The sequence below is a fragment of the Rhinoraja longicauda genome, chromosome 14 (genome assembly GCF_053455715.1).
Source record: "Rhinoraja longicauda isolate Sanriku21f chromosome 14, sRhiLon1.1, whole genome shotgun sequence".
NCBI lineage: Eukaryota > Metazoa > Chordata > Chondrichthyes > Rajiformes > Arhynchobatidae > Rhinoraja > Rhinoraja longicauda.
In genome coordinates this window covers 16,854,274-16,873,141 of record NC_135966.1, presented here as the reverse complement: position 1 = coordinate 16,873,141, position 18,868 = coordinate 16,854,274, and the positions used below count along the sequence as shown (strand labels likewise).

At 44.1% G+C, this 18,868-nt stretch overlaps 1 protein-coding gene and 1 long non-coding RNA gene across 2 annotated transcripts in view; one reads left to right on the top strand and one right to left on the bottom strand.

The window, feature by feature from the left end:
* LOC144600102 (uncharacterized) overlaps positions 1-18,868 on the top strand; it is a 183,915-nt gene that overhangs the window by 121,072 nt on the left and 43,975 nt on the right. The gene's annotated exons all lie outside the window — the stretch shown is intronic.
* The window catches only part of ecscr (endothelial cell surface expressed chemotaxis and apoptosis regulator), a 42,104-nt gene continuing 35,793 nt past the window's right edge, over positions 12,558-18,868 (bottom strand). Inside the window, exons 6-10 of the mRNA XM_078411519.1 lie at positions 15,514-15,615; positions 15,092-15,128; positions 14,902-14,969; positions 14,723-14,816; positions 12,558-13,702 (exon numbers count right to left, since the gene is read on the bottom strand). Coding sequence (XP_078267645.1) covers positions 14,734-14,816; positions 14,902-14,969; positions 15,092-15,128; positions 15,514-15,615 — 290 coding nt within the window. The 3' untranslated portion in view covers positions 12,558-13,702; positions 14,723-14,733. The remainder of the gene's footprint in view (positions 13,703-14,722; positions 14,817-14,901; positions 14,970-15,091; positions 15,129-15,513; positions 15,616-18,868) is intronic.

The following is an 18,868-nucleotide window of genomic DNA, read 5'->3' as shown; positions in this document are numbered from 1 at the left end:
ACATTTACGTCACATACCTTACTTATTTATATATTATGTTATTGATTTTCTTAAAAGTACACTGAGGCGTAAGGTCTGATCTAGCAGTTCTCCATGTGATTTAATCTTTGAATATTCTAATTTTACTGGGAGCTGTTTAGTTGTAATTCACAATTGTAGCTGTCCTCACATTTAGTTTATGGTTAGTGCAATAAAATTGCAATATTTTTGTAGGTAATATATTGATCTTAAACAGTGATATCACTGTATACTCTACCTGGTTCCACCCTTGTGGGATTTTTTGCCCAACCAAGAGCTGATTACCTCCAGATTTATTTTCCAACTGAAAACATTTGTAATAATATTCTAATCATTAAACTATGAGGAATTTGAATGAATTAAAAAGATAATTAATTTAGTTTACTTTAGAGATTCAGCGTGAAAACAGGCCCTCTAGCCCACCGAATCGCCGCTAATCAGCGATCCCCGCATACTTACACTATCTGACACACACTAGGATCAATTTATAATTATACCAGGCCAATTAACTTACAAACCTGTACGTCTTTGGAGTGTGGGAGGAAGCCAGAGATCCTGGAGAAAACCCACACAGTTCACGGGTAGAATATATAAACACCATAACAGACAAGCACCCTTATTCAGGATCGAACCCGGGTCTCTGGTGCTGTAAGGCAGCCACTCTACTGCTTCACCATCTTGCCGCCACATTTGCAGGGTATGGATGTCATTGGTGAAGTCAGCATGTATTGTCCATCCATACTTGTCCCAAACTAGGTGTGAGACAATAGACAATAGACAATAGGTGCAGGAGTAGGCCATTCGGCCGTTCGAGCCAGCACCGCCATTCAATGTGATTATGGCTGATCATTCTCAATCAGTACCCTGCTCCTGCCTTCTGCCCATACCCCCTGACTCTGCTATCCTTAAGAGTTCTATCTAGCTCTCTCTTGAGTGCATTCAGAGAATTGGCCTCCACTGCCTTCTGAGGCAGAGAATTCCACAGATTCACAACTCTCTGACTGAAAGAGTTTTTCCTCATCTCCGTTCTAAATGGCCCACCCCTTATTCTTAAACTGTGACCCCTGGTTCTGGACTCCCCCAACATTGGGAACATGTTTCCTGCCTCTAACGTGTCCAACCTTCTGGCAAGTAGGTTTGCTAGTGCTACAAGTGTGGCTTTAAACTAAGTAGTGGGGGGGAGGTGTTGACAAACTGGGAATATGGAGATGGAGTTAAAGGGGAAGCAAATACAGGAGAAATTGCAAAGGACTCTTGAATGAATGGGGAGGGAAGTTCTAGAAGGGATAAGAGAGTAAGATCAGGGCCAATTGTGACCGGTGTGAGAGGGGAGGTGAATACGGAAATTAAAGTGTTGTATTTAAATGCGCGAAGTATAAGAAATAAAGTGGATGAGCTTGAGGCTCAGTTAGTGTAGATCCATGTCTGGTTTTACTGTTGTGCACCCGGTCCATAATCCAGGCCGGGTTTTGTACTGGGTTACACTGGAATCAGGCGGGAGACTGGAGGTAATGGAAGCCAGCATCTGTACTGTAAGGCCCTGCTAATAAAGGACTTATATATATACCTGAGTGCTTCTCAATGAACACACTCACAAACATGGTGTCAGAGGTGGCCGTTATTTAGCTTTTGGGTCACCACAATTTGTTTCCTCAAGACTTTTGACGTCTCTAGCCATGGCTGATTCTTTTCGGAAGCCTGATCCACTTGTCTTCGACGGCAACATCGGTGAACGTTGGCGCACCTTCGAGGAAGATTACGATGTATTCATTGCTGCTGCACACCACGACAAGACTCCCCACGTACAAGCATCCATTCTCCTCAATCTTGCAGGTTTGGAAGCAATCCGTCGGGCGAAACTCTTTGTTTATGCTGAGGCTGTGCTGGATGCGGCTGGTGCAGTCATCACACCTGCCGAGACGATTCACGACCCTGTGTGCCTTAAGAATAAATTTCGGCAGCTGTGTGCTCCGCAGACTAACCTTATCATGGAACGGCACAAATTCTTTACATGTTCCCAGAAACCGGGTGAGCCGGTTGAAGCCTATATCAACTCTTTGAAATATGCCGCGTCAAGTTGCAGATTTGGTAACCTCTGTGATGAACTCACGAGAGACAGGCTGGTGTGTGGTATCACCAACGACAAATTGAGAAGGAGCCTTCTGCGTGATTGCGATCTTACCCTCGCTAAAGCGATTAGCACCTGTCGGATTTATGAATTGACAGATGTCGACACAAGGACTTTGAGTGCCGTGCCTCAGCCTGTTTTCCGCGTTGACTCGACGGGACCATTTATCAGAAAGGAACGTCGACCGTTCAAAGTGACACAAGCCCAACCTGGCAGGGCTGGCATCAGCCTCGTTAGTGATTGCACTAATTGTGGTTACTCTCATATAGCCAAACGGGAGAACTGCCCGGCTTTTGGACAGATTTGTCATGGCTGCAAACGGAGAAATCATTTCTTGAAGTGCTGCAGAAGTTCCAAGGCGATTGGGACAACACAAGCTGTACATTTGATACACCCAGAGCCTTCACATGACTTATCAGATTGTGATACTGTAAACTTCAATACACCTTCAGTGGATGGAATTCGCCTCAATGCACACTCTGTCCGGGGCCAGTTAATTAAGCACAAAGATCCCATGGTCACATTAAAGATAAACAATGTGCCTGTTGTTGTGAAAGTAGACACAGGTGCGGCGTGCAACGTCATATCTCTTGCCGAGTTTTCAAGGCTTCGTAGAGCTGAGGAATTAAAAACATGTGACGCAACCCTCCAGGCATACGGGGGGAACGAAGTGCTTCCTCTTGGAGTGGTGGAGCTACGGTGCCACCTCGCAGCACAATCGTACAATTTACAATTTTACGTTGTTGATGGCACAGTCGTGCCTCTCCTTGGCGTTGAAGCATGTATCAACATGGGACTGATTTCATTCGGCAAGGCCGTGCATCAGCTTGCGCCAGTCCCAGACTCCACACAACATATCCTCGCGAACTATAAGGATCTTTTCAGCGATGAACTGGGCAAGCTGCCTATCACTTACTCAATGACTATTGACCGGGATGTGAGACCCGTGGTCCGCCCTGCTCATCGCGTCCCAGTTGCCATGCGAGACCGGGTCAAGGCAGAGCTTGACAGGATGGAAGCTATAGGAGTTATTACTCCTGTTACGGAGCCCACTGACTGGGTGTCCTCGATGGTGGCCGCGACCAAGAAGGACAAGCGGGAGATACGTATATGCATCAACCCGCAGGATTTAAACACTGCACTCAAGCGACCTCATCACCCGATGCGCACTGTGGAGGAGGTGGCCGCACACATGGGCAAGGCCACAGTGTTCTCCGTTCTCGATGCCAAGACCTCGTTCTGGCAAATTCCCCTGGACCACAAATCATCTCTGCTCACTACTTTCAGCACATCCTTCGGACGCTACAGATTCCTGCGGATGCCGTTCGGGATTAACGCGGCCAGTGAAGTGTTTCAACGCTCTATGGAGCAGCTCTTCGACAGATGCCCATGTGCGATTGTTGTCGATGACATTATCGTGGCGGGTAAGGACGTGCAGGAGCATGATGTTAACTTAACGAAGGTACTCAATCGTGCCAGGGAGATACACTTAAAACTCAACCCCAACAAGTGCAGGTTCCGTGTCAACAAGGTAAAATATGTAGGACATGTTTTCACCAATGAGGGCCTCAAGGCTGATCCTGAGAAGACAGCAGCCATCAGTGAGATGGCAGTTCCGACTGACGTCACCAGCCTACAGAGGTTCCTGGGCATGGTGAACTATCTTGGCAAGTTTATTCCTCACTTTAGTGAACTCTCCGCTCCACTGCGACAGCTATCTCACAAAGACATTGCATGGACGTGGGATGAGCAACAACAGCGGGCTTTTGACGCTCTCAGACACCTGATGTCGTGTCCTCCCACCCTGGCATATTTTGACGTCAATCGACCAGTTACTCTGACCTGCGACGCATCCCAGTATGGACTCGGTGCTGCGTGCCTGCAGGATGGCCAGCCCATTGCTTATGCCTCAAGGACCATGACAGACGCGGAGACACGCTACGCACAAATCGAGAAAGAAATGTTGGCGGTTGTCTTTGCATGTGAAAAGTTCAACGATTACATTTTCGGCAAGGCTGCCATTGTGGAGACCGATCACCAACCACTGATTTCCATACTGAACAAACCACTCCATGCTGCCCCGGCGAGACTGCAGCGTATGCTGCTGCGTCTCCAAAAGTACGACATTACACTAACCTACAAACCCGGCAAGGACATGCACCTAGCTGACACCCTGTCCCGTGCGCCTAGGAAGACCTCTAACGAGCATGCTGCCGAGAAGGATTGTTTTGATGTCATGATGGTCGATCATCTCCCCTCGTCTTGTTTGGAATTGTTGGTGGCACACACGGCAGAGGACGACACGTTGCAGTCGCTTGCGTCCATCATTCGACACGGTTGGCCGAGCAAATCGCATATGGTACCATTCTCTGTACAACCGTACTTCCCCGTTAGAGATGAGCTGGTTATCGAGAACGGGGTCATTGTGAAAGGCCACAAGGCGGTGATCCCTGCCTCACTACGGCAGCAGTACTTTGACGCAATACATAGGGGCCACCCTGGCGCTGAGGCAACGGTTCAGCGAGCCAAAAGTATGTTTTTCTGGCCTGCTATGTCTGACTACGTGCACCAGAGGGTGCAATCATGTGCGGTGTGTAACAGTTTGGCCCCACATCAGCAAAGGGAACCACTTTTGCTGCACCCGGTTCCTGATTTACCCTGGTCCTCTGTGGCCACTGACATTTGTGAGTGGCGTGGCAATCAATATCTGGTTCTGGTGGATTCCTATTCCGGATGGTTCGAGGTCGATTTGCTCCGCACAGTTTCCTCAGCGGCGATAATTCAAAAACTGGCGAGACATTTCTCGGTCCATGGGTCTCCTCACACCCTCATGTCGGATAATGCCGGTCAATTTACCAGTCAGTGTTTCAAGGACTTTGCCATGCGCTGGGATTTTAAACACATCACCAGCAGCCCGGAGTATCCACAGTCAAACGGGCTAGCCGAGAGGGCTGTCCGTAGTGCCAAACAGGTCATGGAGAGATCCAGAAGAGCCGGGTCTGATGTATTCCTGGATCTCCTCAATCTCCGTAACGTTTCACGTGACCCGGTATTGGGTTCGCCGGCCCAACGATTGATGTCCAGACAAACTCGTACCACCCTTCCTGTTGCAAGACACCTGCTGCAACCCCATGTTCACGAGCCCCAAGTTGTTCAGGCTCAGCTGCAACATAAACGGCAGATCCAGAAGGCGTATTACGACAGGTCTAGCCATCCTCTCCAGCCTCTGTCGGGGGGTCAGACGGTCCGTCTGCAGACCCAGAAGGGTCATGATCGTCTGGGTGTAGTTAGTGGGACCTGCCAGGAGCCGCGGTCCTATCTTGTCCAATCGGAAGGAGGAACCTACCGGCGGAACAGAAAACACCTTCTACCGGTGAATGAGTCGGTGCCATCTCATCCGCGTTCACATGGCTACACGGAGGTCGCAGATGGCGGGTTACAGACCAATGGAGGCCAGGCGTCGGCAGACCACAAGCTGGTCTTAACACCAACAAAGGAGCCGGTGATGGAATCACCCATGACTTCACTGGTGCAGTCTCCTGTGCAGAAGGCCGTTGCGAGACCAGTGCCGTTTGAACCACCACCCATGGTGCTGACACCTACAATGGGTACGGCGGAGGGCTGGTATTGTACTCGTGCAGGACGGGTCTGTAAGCCCAATCCCAAGTACCAAGACTGTGGCTAGACACTTGCTATGGACTCTGGTTAATTACGGTCGTTACCGTTCCCCTTTTGTTTATCTTACTCGAGTTGTATCCTCCTCTGTTTAGCGTTGCCGTGGTTGTCTTTTCATCCTTTGTATTAGGATGGGGGTAAGTTGTAAGTTGTAGTTGTTTCATATTGTTATCTAGTTTGGGGGGCTTATGCTTAAGAAGGGGGATGTAGACCCATGTCTGGTTTTACTGTTGTGCACCCGGTCCATAATCCAGGCCGGGTTTTGTACTGGGTTACACTGGAATCAGGCGGGAGACTGGAGGTAATGGAAGCCAGCATCTGTACTGTAAGGCCCTGCTAATAAAGGACTTATATATATACCTGAGTGCTTCTCAATGAACACACTCACAAACAGTTAGACACTGGCAAGTATGATATTGTGGGAATCACTGAGACATGGCTACAAGAGGACCAGGGTTGGGAACTGAATATTATCGGGTACACAACATGTAGAAAGGACAGACAGGTGGGCAGAGGGGGTGGGGTCGCTCTGTTGGTGAGGAATGATATTCACTCCCTTGCAAGGGATGACATAGAATCAGGAGATGTAGAATCAGTATGGATAGAAATGAGGAATTCTAAGGATAAAAAGACCCTAATGGGAGTTATCTACAGGCCCCCAAACAGTAGCCTCGACATAGGGTGCAAGTTGAATGAGGAGCTAAAATTGGCATGTCGCAAATGTAATGCTACGGTGGTTATGGGAGATTTCAACATGCAGGTAGACTGGGAAAATCAGGTTGGTAATGGACCCCAGGAAAGAGAGTTTGTGGAGTGTCTCCGAGATGGATTCTTAGAACAGCTTGTACTGGAGCCTACTAGGGAGAAGGCAATTCTAGATTTAGTGTTGTGTAATGAACCTGATCTGATAAGGGGACTCGAGGTAAAAGAGCCATTAGGATGCATCGGAAGTGTCAGTATTACAGTATAGCAAAGGGGATTACAGAGGCATGAGGCAGGAGCTGGCCAGAATTGACTGGAAGGAGGCCCTAGCAGGGAAGACGGTGGAACAGCAATGGCAGGTATTCCTGGGAATAATGCAGAAGTTGCAGGATCAATTTATCCCAAAGAGGAGGAAAGATTCCAAGGGGAGTAAGAGGCACCCGTGGCTGACAAGGGAAGTCACGGACAGCATAAAAATAAAAGAGAAGAAGTACAACAAAGCAAAGAAGAGTGGGAAGCCAGAGGATTGGGACTCTTTTAAAGAGCAACAGAAGATGACTAAGAAGGCAATATGGGGAGAAAAGATGAGGTACGAGGGTAAACTAGCCAATAATATAAAGGAGGATAGTAAAAGCTTTTTTAGGTATGTAAAGAGGAAAAAAATAGTCAAGGCAAATGTGGGTCCCTTGAAGACAAAAGCGGGCGAATTTATTATAGGGAACAAGGAAATGGCAGACGAGTTGAACCGGTACTTTGGATCTGTCTTCACTAAGGAAGATACAAGCAATCTCCCAGATGTTCTAGTGGCCAGAGATCCTAGGGTGATGGAGGAACTGAAGGAAATCCACATTAGGCAGGAAATGGTGTTGGGTAGACTGATGGGACTGAAGGCTGATAAATCCCCAGGGCCTGATGGTCTGCATCCCAGAGTACTTAAGGAGGTGGCGCTAGAAATTGTGGATGCATTGGTGATCATTTTCCAATGTTCTATAGTTAGGATCAGTTCCTGTGGATTGGAGGGTAGGTAATGTTGTCCCACTTTTTAAGAAAGGAGGGAGAGAGAAAACGGGAAATTATAGACCAGTTAGTCTGACATCAGTGGTGGGGAAGATGCTGGAGTCAATTATAAAAGACGAAATTGTGGAGCATTTGGATAGTAGTAACAGGATTGTTCCGAGTCAGCATGGATTTACGAAGGGGAAATCATGCTTGACTAATCTTCTGGAATTCTTTAAGGATGTAACTAGGAAAATTGACAGGGGAGAGCCGGTGGATGTGGTGTACCTTGACTTTCAGAAAGCCTTTGACAAGGTTCCACATAGGAGATTAGTGGGCAAAATTAGAGCACATGGTATTGGAGGGAGGGTACTGACATGGATAGAAAATTGGTTGACAGACAGAAAGCAAAGAGTGGGGATAAATGGGTCCCTTTCAGAGTGGCAGGCAGTAACTAGTGGGGTACCGCAAGGCTCGGTGCTGGGACGTCAGCTATTTACAATATACATTAATGACTTGGATGAAGGGATTAAAAGTACCATTAGCAAATTTGCAGATGATACAAAGCTGGGTGGTAGTGTGAACTGTGAGGAAGATGCTAAGAGGTTGCAGGGTGACTTGGACAGGTTGTATGAGTGGGCGGATGCATGGCAGATGCAGTTTACTGTGGATAAGTGTGAGGTTATCCACTTTGGTGGTAAGAATAGGAAGGCAGAGTATTATCTGAATGGTGTCAAGTTAGGAACAGGGGACATACAACGAGATCTGGGTGTCCTAGTGCATCAGTCACTGAAAGGAAGCATGCAGGTACAGCAGGCAGTGAAGAAAGCCAATGGAATGTTGGCCTTCATAACAAGAGGAGTTGAGTATAGGAGCAAAGAGGTCCTTCTGCAGTTGTACAGGGCCCTAGTGAGACCGCACCTGGAGTATTGTGTGCAGTTTTGGTCTCCAAATTTGAGGAAGGATATTCTTGCTATTGAGGGCGTGCAGCGTAGGTTTACTAGGTTAATTCCCGGAATGGCGGGACTATCATATGTTGAAAGACTGGAGCGACTAGGCTTGTATACACTGGAATTTAGAAGGATGAGAGGAGATCTTATCGAAACGTATAAGATTATTAAGGGGTTGGACACATTTGAGGTAGGATACATGTACCCAATGTTGGGGGAGTCCAGAACAAGGGGCCTAACGGCAGCGGCTGACTAGCAGTCTGTCCGTCTTTTTTTTGTTGAGTGTCGGTGTTGGGATGGTTTTTGTATATTTTTTTGGTTGTGTATGTGTGGGAGGGGGTGGTGGGGGTGGGTGTGGGTGTGGGAGGGGGGGGGGGGCTTTTCTCTTCCTCACGGCGCGGGCTGCGGCTCGGCTGCGGGGCCTAACATCACCCGCTGCGGCTCGGCCGCTGGACTTTACACCCCGGTGCGGCTCGGCCGCTGGACTTTACATCCCGCTGCGGCTTGGCCGCTGGACTCAACAGTGCCCGGTGCAGCTCGGCTACGGGGCTTAACATCCCGGTGCAGCTCGGCTGCGGGGCTTTTCATCGCTGGTGCGGCTCGACTGCGGACTTAACAGTGCCCGGTGCAGCTCGGCTGCGGAGCTGAACACCGCCCGGTGCAGCTCGACTGCGGGGCTTTTCATCGCTGGACTGCGGACTTAACAGTGCCCGGTGCGGCTCGACCACGGGACTTAGCTGCGCAAGGCTTGGTCGCGGGCCTTTCATCGCCCGGTTCGGCCGCGGGACGTTTCAGCGCCCGGTGCGGGGACTGTGCGGGTTGGTCGGGGACGAGCTGTCTGTCCGTGGGCGTGGGGAAGAGAGGGGAAGTTTTGTTGCCTCCATCACAGTGAGGGGGTGTTTGGAGTCACTGTGATGGACGTTTGTGTTGGGGTTATGTGTCTTGTGTTCTTTTTTTTTTCTATGACTGCTATGTAGTTTCGTTCGGTACTTCGGTACCGAACGACAAATAAAGCTCTGTTATACTGTTATACTGTTAAGAATAAGGGGTAGGCCATTTAGAACTGAGATGAGGAAAAACTTTTTCAGTCTGAGAGTTGTGAATCTGTGGAATTCTCTGCCTCAGAAGGCGGTGGAGGCCAATTCTCTGAATGAATTCAAGAGAGAGCTAGATAGAGCTCTTAAGGATAGCGGAGTCAGGGGGTATGGGGAGAAGGCAGGAACGGGGTACTGATTGAGAATGATCAGCCATGATCACATTGAATGGCGGTGCTGGCTCGAATGGCCTCCTCCTGCACCTATTGTCTATTGTCTATTGTCAACACCTTAATAATCTTATACGTTTCGATAAGATCCCCTCTCATCCTTCTAAATTCCAGTGTATACAAGCCTAGTCATTCCAGTTTTTCAACATATCTTCTGCAAATTTGCTAATGGTACTTTTAATTCCTTCATCCAAGTCATTGATGTATATTGTAAATAGCTGTCACTAGTCACTGCCTGCCATTCTGAAAGGGACCCATTTATCCCCACTCTTTGCTTTCTGTCTGTCAACCAATTTTCTATCCATGAAAGTACCCTACCTCCAATACCATGTGCTCTAATTTTGCCCACCAATCTCCTATGTGGGACCTTGTCGAAGGCTTTCTGAAAGTCAAGGTACACCACATCCATCGGCTCTCCCCTGTCAATTTTCCTAGTTACATCCTCAAAAAATTCCAGTAGATTTGTCAATCATGATTTCCCCTTCAAAAATCCATGCTGACTCGGAACGATCCTGTTACTGCTATCCAAATGCTCCGCAATTTGGTCTTTTATAATTGACTCCAGCATCTTCCCCACCACTGATGTCAGACTAACTGGTCTATAACTTCCCGTTTTCTCCCTCCCTCCTTTCTTAAAAAGTGGGATAACATTAGCTACCCTCCAATCCACAGGAACTCACCCTGAATCTATAGAACATTGGAAAATGATCACCAATGCGTCCACAATTTCTAGAGCGACCTCCTTAAGTACCCTGGGATGCAGACCATCAGGCCCTGGGGATTTATCAGCCTTCAGTCCCATCAGTCTACCCAAAACTTTTTCCTGCCTAATGTGGATTTCCTCCAGTTCCTCCATCACCCTAGGATCTCTGGCCACTAGAACATCTGGGAGATTGTTTGTATCCTACTTAGTGAAGACAGATCCAAAGTACCGGTTCAACTCGTCTGGATAAGGGTCATCCACATTGAGTGACGTAGAAACATAGAAACAAAGAAAAATAGGTGCAGGAGTAGGCCATTCGGCCCATCGAACCAACACTGCCATTCAATATGATCATGGCTGATCATCTAAAATCAGTACCCTGTTCCTGCTTTTTCCCCATATTCCTTTGGCCCTAAGAGCTATATGTAACTCTTTCTTGAAAACATCCAGTGAATTGACCTTCACTGCCTTCTGTGGCAGGGAATTCCACAGATTCACAACTCTCTTGGTGTAACCGTTTTTCCTCATCTCAGTCCTAAATGGCCTACCCCTTATTCTTAAACTGTGGCCCCTGGTTCTGGACTCCACCAACATCGGGAACATTTTTCCTGCATCTAGCCTGTCGAATCCTTTAAGAATTTTATATGTTTCTATAAGATCCCCTCTCATCCTTCTAAATTCCAGTGAATACAAGCCCAGTCGACCCATTCTTTCATCATATGTCAGTCATATGCTGCAGATCAGGTGAGGACAGGAAATCTCCTTCCTTGAAAAACATTAATGAACCAAAGAATTATTCTTTAATGATACAGTCTATGAAATTATGGATTTTTATTTTAATGTTGGAATTCAACATTATATACGGGGTATGGAGAGAAGGCAGGTACAGGATACTGAGTTGGATGATCAGCCATGATCATATTGAATGGCGGTGCAGGCTCAAAGGGCCGAATGGCCTACTCCTGCACCTATTTTCTATGTTTCTATGTAAGATCACCATGTAGCTTCCAGCGCTCCAAATAAAGTCCTTGCTTGCCCAATATCTCCCTATCGCTCAGGCCTTTGAGTCCTGGCAACATCTTCGTACATCTTCTCTGCACTCATCCCAGCTTAACAATATCTTTCCTACAGCAGGGTGACAAAAACTGAACACAACACTCCAAATGCAGCCTCACCAACTGTACAATTGTTACATAACATCCCAACTTCTACACACAGTACCCTGATTGTTGAAAACCAATGTACTAAAGCCTTTTTACCACCCTATCTACCTGTGACACTTTTTTCAGGAAACTGTGCACCTGTACTCCGAGATCCCTCTGCTTTACAACACACCCGAGGGCCCTGCCTTTCACTGTGAAGGTCCTACCCTTGTTTGACTTCCCAAAATGCTTTTCATTGTCTTGTATAATTTATGTAAGATTTATGTACAATATATGTTTTGTGCATTGTCTGATTTTATGTGCCTATGATGCTGCTGCAAGCAGGATTTTAATTGTCGAGTAGCTCACCATACTTATCCTTGTGACAATAAACTCATCTTGCCTTCATTTGTCAGAATCAAAGTATTGAAGAAAATCATGCCTCTGTAGCTACCGAAATTCTATTGAATCATCTACAGTTATTTTTATTCTTACGAGTATAAAGATTTGATGTACTTTGTGTCTGGGGAGATTTTGCTAAGAGTGTCTCCTTGATGAATAAAGACCTTTATACCTTCCAAGTTTGATTTCCCCAGTGACTCAGTTCACAATCACAACAGGCGCATGAGTAATTTATAATCGGATCAGCTCAGAATTCATCTCAAGTGGAACTTGCACTCCTGGCTGTCATGGAGTGATACCTAACTAATTCTTAAGAGATTGCATTTAAATTCATCCTTGATCTCATCTGTACGGAAACCAGTAAAAAAATATCGTAATACTCTTTCAAGGATTCATGAGGCTTCTCTGGTCCGGAACTCCTTCAACGAGAGTCACAATTGTTTTGCGGGCTAGTATGTACTAACCTTCAGCTGCCGAATAGATTACAGCCAAAAAAACTCCTCCCATCCTGGCCCTTATTCATTGCACCAATGCCTTTGTAAATTGAATGAATGAATGAATAAGTTTATTGGCCAAGTATGCATATACAGGGAATGTGCCTTGGTGCTCCGCTCACAAATGACAACACAAACATACAGTTAATAATTAAGAATAAAGCATAAACACATCAAAACAATAAGGATGTTGGTGGGTATTCTGATTCTCACAATACCCAATGGATATTTCCAATCTAGTGAAAATGGACCTTGTGAAAATGGATCTCGTCAAAATTCCAGACAATTCTCCCTGTTCTTAATTAAAACACAGCAGCAGTGTTCCAGAAGAGCCAACATTTTGACCCTGTTATATTCAGTAGTTTTATTGCAAAATTCATTTACATTTTGAGGGCAGAAAGAGTGAAAATAACAATTTGGAAAGAAGTTACGTAATTCCTTGGAGACACATGGGTGATTGTTGTATTGCAATTTTGTAATCAGTGTTCTTTACAGAGCAATTAGTGTGTAAAGCAATGTGAATCCCTCTGCCAGGATGGGAAAGCAGAATCTATAAAGTAAAGTGTAGTCTTGCTTTCTGCTCTGATCTTGAATCAGGCTAAACCTTTGAACTGAGATAATTCCTCTGCAACATTTATGGGCAGCACATTGGTGCAGCTGTTAGAGCTGTTGTTTCACAGCACCAGAGACCCGGGTTCGATCCTAACCTCACGTTCTGTCTGTGTGGAGTTTGCACATTCTTCCTGTGACCACATGGATTTCTGTAGGAAGTGGATGAGAAAGTGGGATAACATAGAACTAGTGTGAGTAGATGACCAATGGTCGGCATGGACTCGATGGGCCGAAGGACTTGTTTCCATGCTGTATCTCTAAACTAAACAATTATGGCAGCCCTAATCCATTCAAAAAGTAGGATATGTTTAAAATTTGCAGGGTAACCCCATTAACCCATGACAAAATGATCATTGTACATTTATTTTAGTCAACGTTGCAAGTTGTACAATTGTTATTGTAATGAAGCATATTTACTGTTTAATACCTAAAGTATTAAATCACCCAGAAAAATAGTCTGTGATTTCACATGAGAAGGTTCCCAGAAGTTGCTTTATTACAAGTGACTTGTATAACCTGTCCTACTGGGTAAGATGAAAACAAAGCTTTCCATGTTGCATGCTCCTGTATTTTGTACATATCTACAGCGTTGATTTCTGCTGCTCCTCTACACCAGCTGAAATTATATAAAAGAAAGTTTAATAAATAACAGCAGGTTGGTGCTTTTAGAGTATTGATATAACCCTTGGACACAAATCAATACCAGAAAGCATGTAAAAAATCCATCCTAGATCCAACTATGCAACTGCCTGGATTTTCAGACAATTCCAAAAACATTTAAATAACATTATTAATCATACATTTTCTCAGCCCTCACCCAACCCCTAATTTCTTTGCTATTTCTCTCCTATCCTTCCCACCCATTTCTCCATATTTCTTACTCATTTGTACTCTCCTCCTTCTGTCTTTTTGCTTGCTGACAATCTCCCTTTTCCCTCCCTTCTCTCGTTCACAATTCTTCACCTCCTCCAACCTTCCTCATCTTTGCTTCTCTCTCCCAGTTGCTTCTCCCCCTCTCCCTGCCTTCCTCCTCCTCTTCTATTCCCATGTTCTTACATATGTTGTTCCATTGTTTCACGGTCCCTCCTCTTTGCATCAACTAACATACTCATACACACATATTAATACACGCAGGACATAATTTGGTTTGTTTCGATTATTCCTCCATAGTTGATGCACTTTTAACTTTTTTTAAATGTTTGGGTAATGTATTTTAGTCAGAAAAGACAAAATTGTAACCAAATGAATACCCTGTTTTCGTTATATTTAATCCATATTGTTAATACCACAGTGATTGCAAATTTGATTTAAACCTGGTTGCAAGGAAAGGGCTTTGGGAAGGGGAAAGCAATTCTTATTCTGTAGGCTTGTTCAAGGTGAAAGAACCTTTACTGCAATTGGGAATTCTGGCAGTTTTATAATGTGGACTGTCATTGCACTGGCATTGGAAGGAAATGCTATTATATATGAAAGAATGAAAAATAGCGTGATGAAATGATAATCTAAGATCTAAGTTATTTGTCACCTACAATGAAAATGTGTAAGAAATGAAATCAATTAGAATGAAGTCATTTTACCTACAACACACGCTGCTTAGCTTATAAAGGACCAGAAACCTTAATATAGAAAAGCACACCTTTGAATCACCTATTTGATGAAATTGTTTCTTGTCTCATCAACTTCAGTGGAGTCATTTTGAAGATTCCCCTGCACCAATGATTCCTGTCCTCCTGGAGTACAAATTAAACGTGAGTACTGCACAATGCGTTCACAATAGAAAATAAGCATTTTAATTTTAAATTCAGCAGGACCAACCAGCTTCATTGTATAGACTTCGCATAGAAACCAAAGTGATGCTTTCTTTTTCTCCATTGACTTGAGAGCTGAGGGAAAACGTGGATGTATAGATTTTTTAAAGTTGTTAGGTTTGGTGTCAAGTATTAGATTTCAATTGTGAATGAATAGTTGCATATGAGATTTAATTATCTGAATGAAATTTACTTACCTTTCTGATGGTGCTTCATTCCGGGTCTTACTTGTCTCTATGAAAATAATAAACAACAGAATGAGAAAGCATCCAAAAATAAAACATATTATCAGTAGATAAAACGTTTGCTCTGTTGAAATATATTATATATTTTCATAATGCTTATTGCTTTCTAGAGAGTGGGGTAAGTGAAATGATTCACAGTTTCTGATAATAAAACATATTAAAGAAATTGTAGCACGCTCCCAATCAGAGTTCAAAATCCACAAATTAGAGGTGTAAAGCTGCTCTTTTGTTTTTTGCATTGCTAGTTAAGTCATCCTACACTCTTTTATTGTTGACATGTCTTAATAGCAAAATAGGTTGTTGTGACACAATATGTGTTTTGATTAACATTATGTGGTATTAGGCAAAAAAAATATTTAAAATGGTTTGGCTACCTTGTGGTGCTTCCTGGCAATCAGAGCATTTAAACCTCAGGCTGATGACACTAACGAGGACCACCACAACTATTACAAGGATTAGGATCAGGATAATCACAGCTGAAAATACAAGTAAAGAAAATACATGTTACCCCATTTACAAAGTGAAAGTGCGGGATCTCTTCAGGTAAATGTGAATGCAATGCCAAGCCCATGTGCTGAGTATAAACTAATACAATGAAAATGGAGGATTAGGCATTTTTAAAGAAATGATACAAAAATGAGGAATCAGCAAAATGATTATTTACGGGGAAAGATTACTGTAAAACTGTCAATGTCACTGGGAAGAAATTGAGACATAAAAAGGACTTTTAAACTTACTGCCTTGAATCCCACTGAATCTGCTACTGGATTGTCACTTGGAGAAGGTGCAATGGGGCAGAAATTGTGAAAGTTTTTGTCATAGTTTGGTTAATTGGCCTCTGTAAAAATGCCCCTAATGTGTAGGGAGTGGATGTGAAAGTGGGATAACATAGAACCAGATTTCTTCCCACATCCCAAGACATGCATGTTTGTAGGTTAATTGGCCTCTATAAATTGTCCCTCGTGTGTAGGGAGTGGATGCAAAAATGGGATAACACAAATCGAGTGTGAATGGGTTAATGGTCGGGTGGTCGCAGTGGGCCGAAGGGCCTGTTTCTATGCTGTATCTATATTTTAAAAAACAGTCATGCAGAGAAACAGCATGGAAAATGCATCTTTAGTTCACCGAGTCCATGCTAATCATCAACAATTGGTTTGTATACTAATGCTATATTAATCCCATTTTTTAAATTCTCCCACTTTCTCATCAACACCCTGAGATTCTAACATTCACCAACACTCTGGGATCAATTTACAGCGGCCAATTAACACACCAATTACCAACCTAACATGGCATTTAAGAGGCTTGTGGACAAGCATGTTGATATGCAGGCAATGGGGGGACATGATTAAGCACAGGTAGATAAGAGATGGTCTTGGCACCAAGTTTGGCACAGACACTGTGGGCCGAAGGGCCTGTCTTGTGCTTTGTTCAATCTGCATATTTTTGGGATGTAGGAGGAAATAGGAGGACCTGGAGGAAACCCACATGGTCACAGAGAGTACATGAACAGAGGTCAGGATCAAATCAAGGTTGCTGGATCTGTGAGGCAGCTACTCTGCAAGCAGTCCCACATAGCTTTTTACACAATCTTGTAACAAAACCTAATGTACTGGCCACGACATTAGAATGAATGATTACTTCTTCAGTTGAAGGTAGGGGCAAAGAGAGCTAGATAAATTAATCAGTCATGCTCCAAGTACCTTTGAATTGATTAATGATACATTTGTATGAGAGCAGGTGATAGTGATATTTTCAACACATACTTCTACCTCTAAAGCAGTTAAGATAATTCAAGAACGTATCTTTATGTTCTCATGAAGTTGTATTAAACACGGTCAGTTGCAACTACGAATCGGCAAGTTGTTCAGCCTCTGCTAAACTCTCCAGGCTGAGAGAGTACCCACTTAATGCCATGATGGTTCTAATGATTACTGTTGTCCTCCAGAGGACCCTTCTATTGCCGGACAAGTTACTCTGAATAAAATAATTCTCTGTGAAAGCAGCAATTTGCAAAATAATATACATTTACTGCATTGAAGGAGATCGTCAAGGAGGCTGTGAAGAAGGCAGTCAAAATACTTCAGTGGGTCTATTCCCAATTTCAGTACTTGGTCTCTAATCTTCTAACATAACCAAAGTTATGTTTTAAAATGTGTTGATGAAACGTATAAGATTATTAGGGGGTTGGACACGTTAGAGGCAGGAAACATGTTCCCAATGTTGGGCTGAGTCCAGAACAAGGGGCTACAGTTTAAGAATAAGGGGTAGGCCATTTAGAACTGAGATGAGGAAAAACTTTTTCAGTCGGAGAGTTGTGAATCTGTGAAATTCTCTGCCTCAGAAGGCAGTGGAGGCCAATTCTCTGCATGCATTCAAGAGAGAGCTGGATAGAGCTCAAGGATAGCGGAGTCAGGGGGTATGGGGAGAAGGCAGGAATGGGGTACTGATTGAGAATGATCAGCCATGATCACATTGAATGGCGGTGCTGGCTCGAAGGGCCGAATGGCCTCCTCCTGCACCTATTGTCTATTGTCTATGACAAAATCCCTTCACCAGAAAGTTGCACATTTCTATCCTTCTCTGGGTGGGGGGAAAAAAAGTTTATCTTGACACCTGTAAAAGTCCGAGGAAAAAATATAGCATTGGTGGCATATATTTAGTCCATTCTTGCCATGCAATCTAGAAATTAACTATAAGGTGATCCCATTTCCTGGCTCTTGATCCTCAAATTGCATTTCCTTAGTTCCTAAGGAAGCAATCTATCTCTCCTCAGAACAATAACACTCCAACCCTGACAAAATTTTCGTAAGTTTTCCCTGCACCCACTCTAGTGCTACCACTTCCTTATAGATTGGGTAGTAGAACTGTATCCAATCTATTAGTTGCATCCTAAGTCATGCTTTCTACAACTCTAGCAAGATTGCAATGCTCTCATATTCTGTGCTTTGTTAATGAAGGCAAATATCTCATATTGTCTTCTAACCACCTTCTCCACCTGTCCTGCCCTGATGCCTTCACAGATCTGTGTCCAAGATTCCAGTGTTCCTCTCAATGTCTTACCGTTCAACCATTTATTGTGTATTTTCTTGCTTTCATGCCTCTTGATTGAATTATATTTGCCACTTCTGTGCCCATCTAATTTGTACATTCTGGGGATATATCCTAGAACTTTGTCCCTCATCATCAACCACGCCTCCACTTTTAATTTAATAAGCACAATACCTAATTGTACCCTCTTTAAATCATTTACAAAATAGCAAAATTAGAGTAGAAGGCAGAGTACTGTGTTCGTGGATCCCCAGAGCCTGCTGCACTTCTGTCACTAAAATTGAGCCAACATTTAAGGCAATTACACATTTTCCCTACAATTCTATGGGAAATATGGAGGGATCCATGCTTGATAACGGCTTCTTTTGTGTCATATTAAAACCTGCTTTTAGACCCAAGGATTAAGTGCTATTTTTTCTCATTCATATTAAATAGTTACATTTTGAAATTTTGCAAATATGCTTAAACAGGACTTACTCATTTTAGCACTGCAAAAAACATAGTTGAGATACTTTGATGGAACCTGCATTGAGTTGTGAGTTTGACAGAAAGATAATATCATTTAACACAGGAAGATGCAAAAAGGTAGAAGCCGTTATCAAGCATGGATCATGGAAAGCAAGAGAGCAAAGTCCAACATAATTTTACTGACGTCTAATATTTCAAATACATTACCTC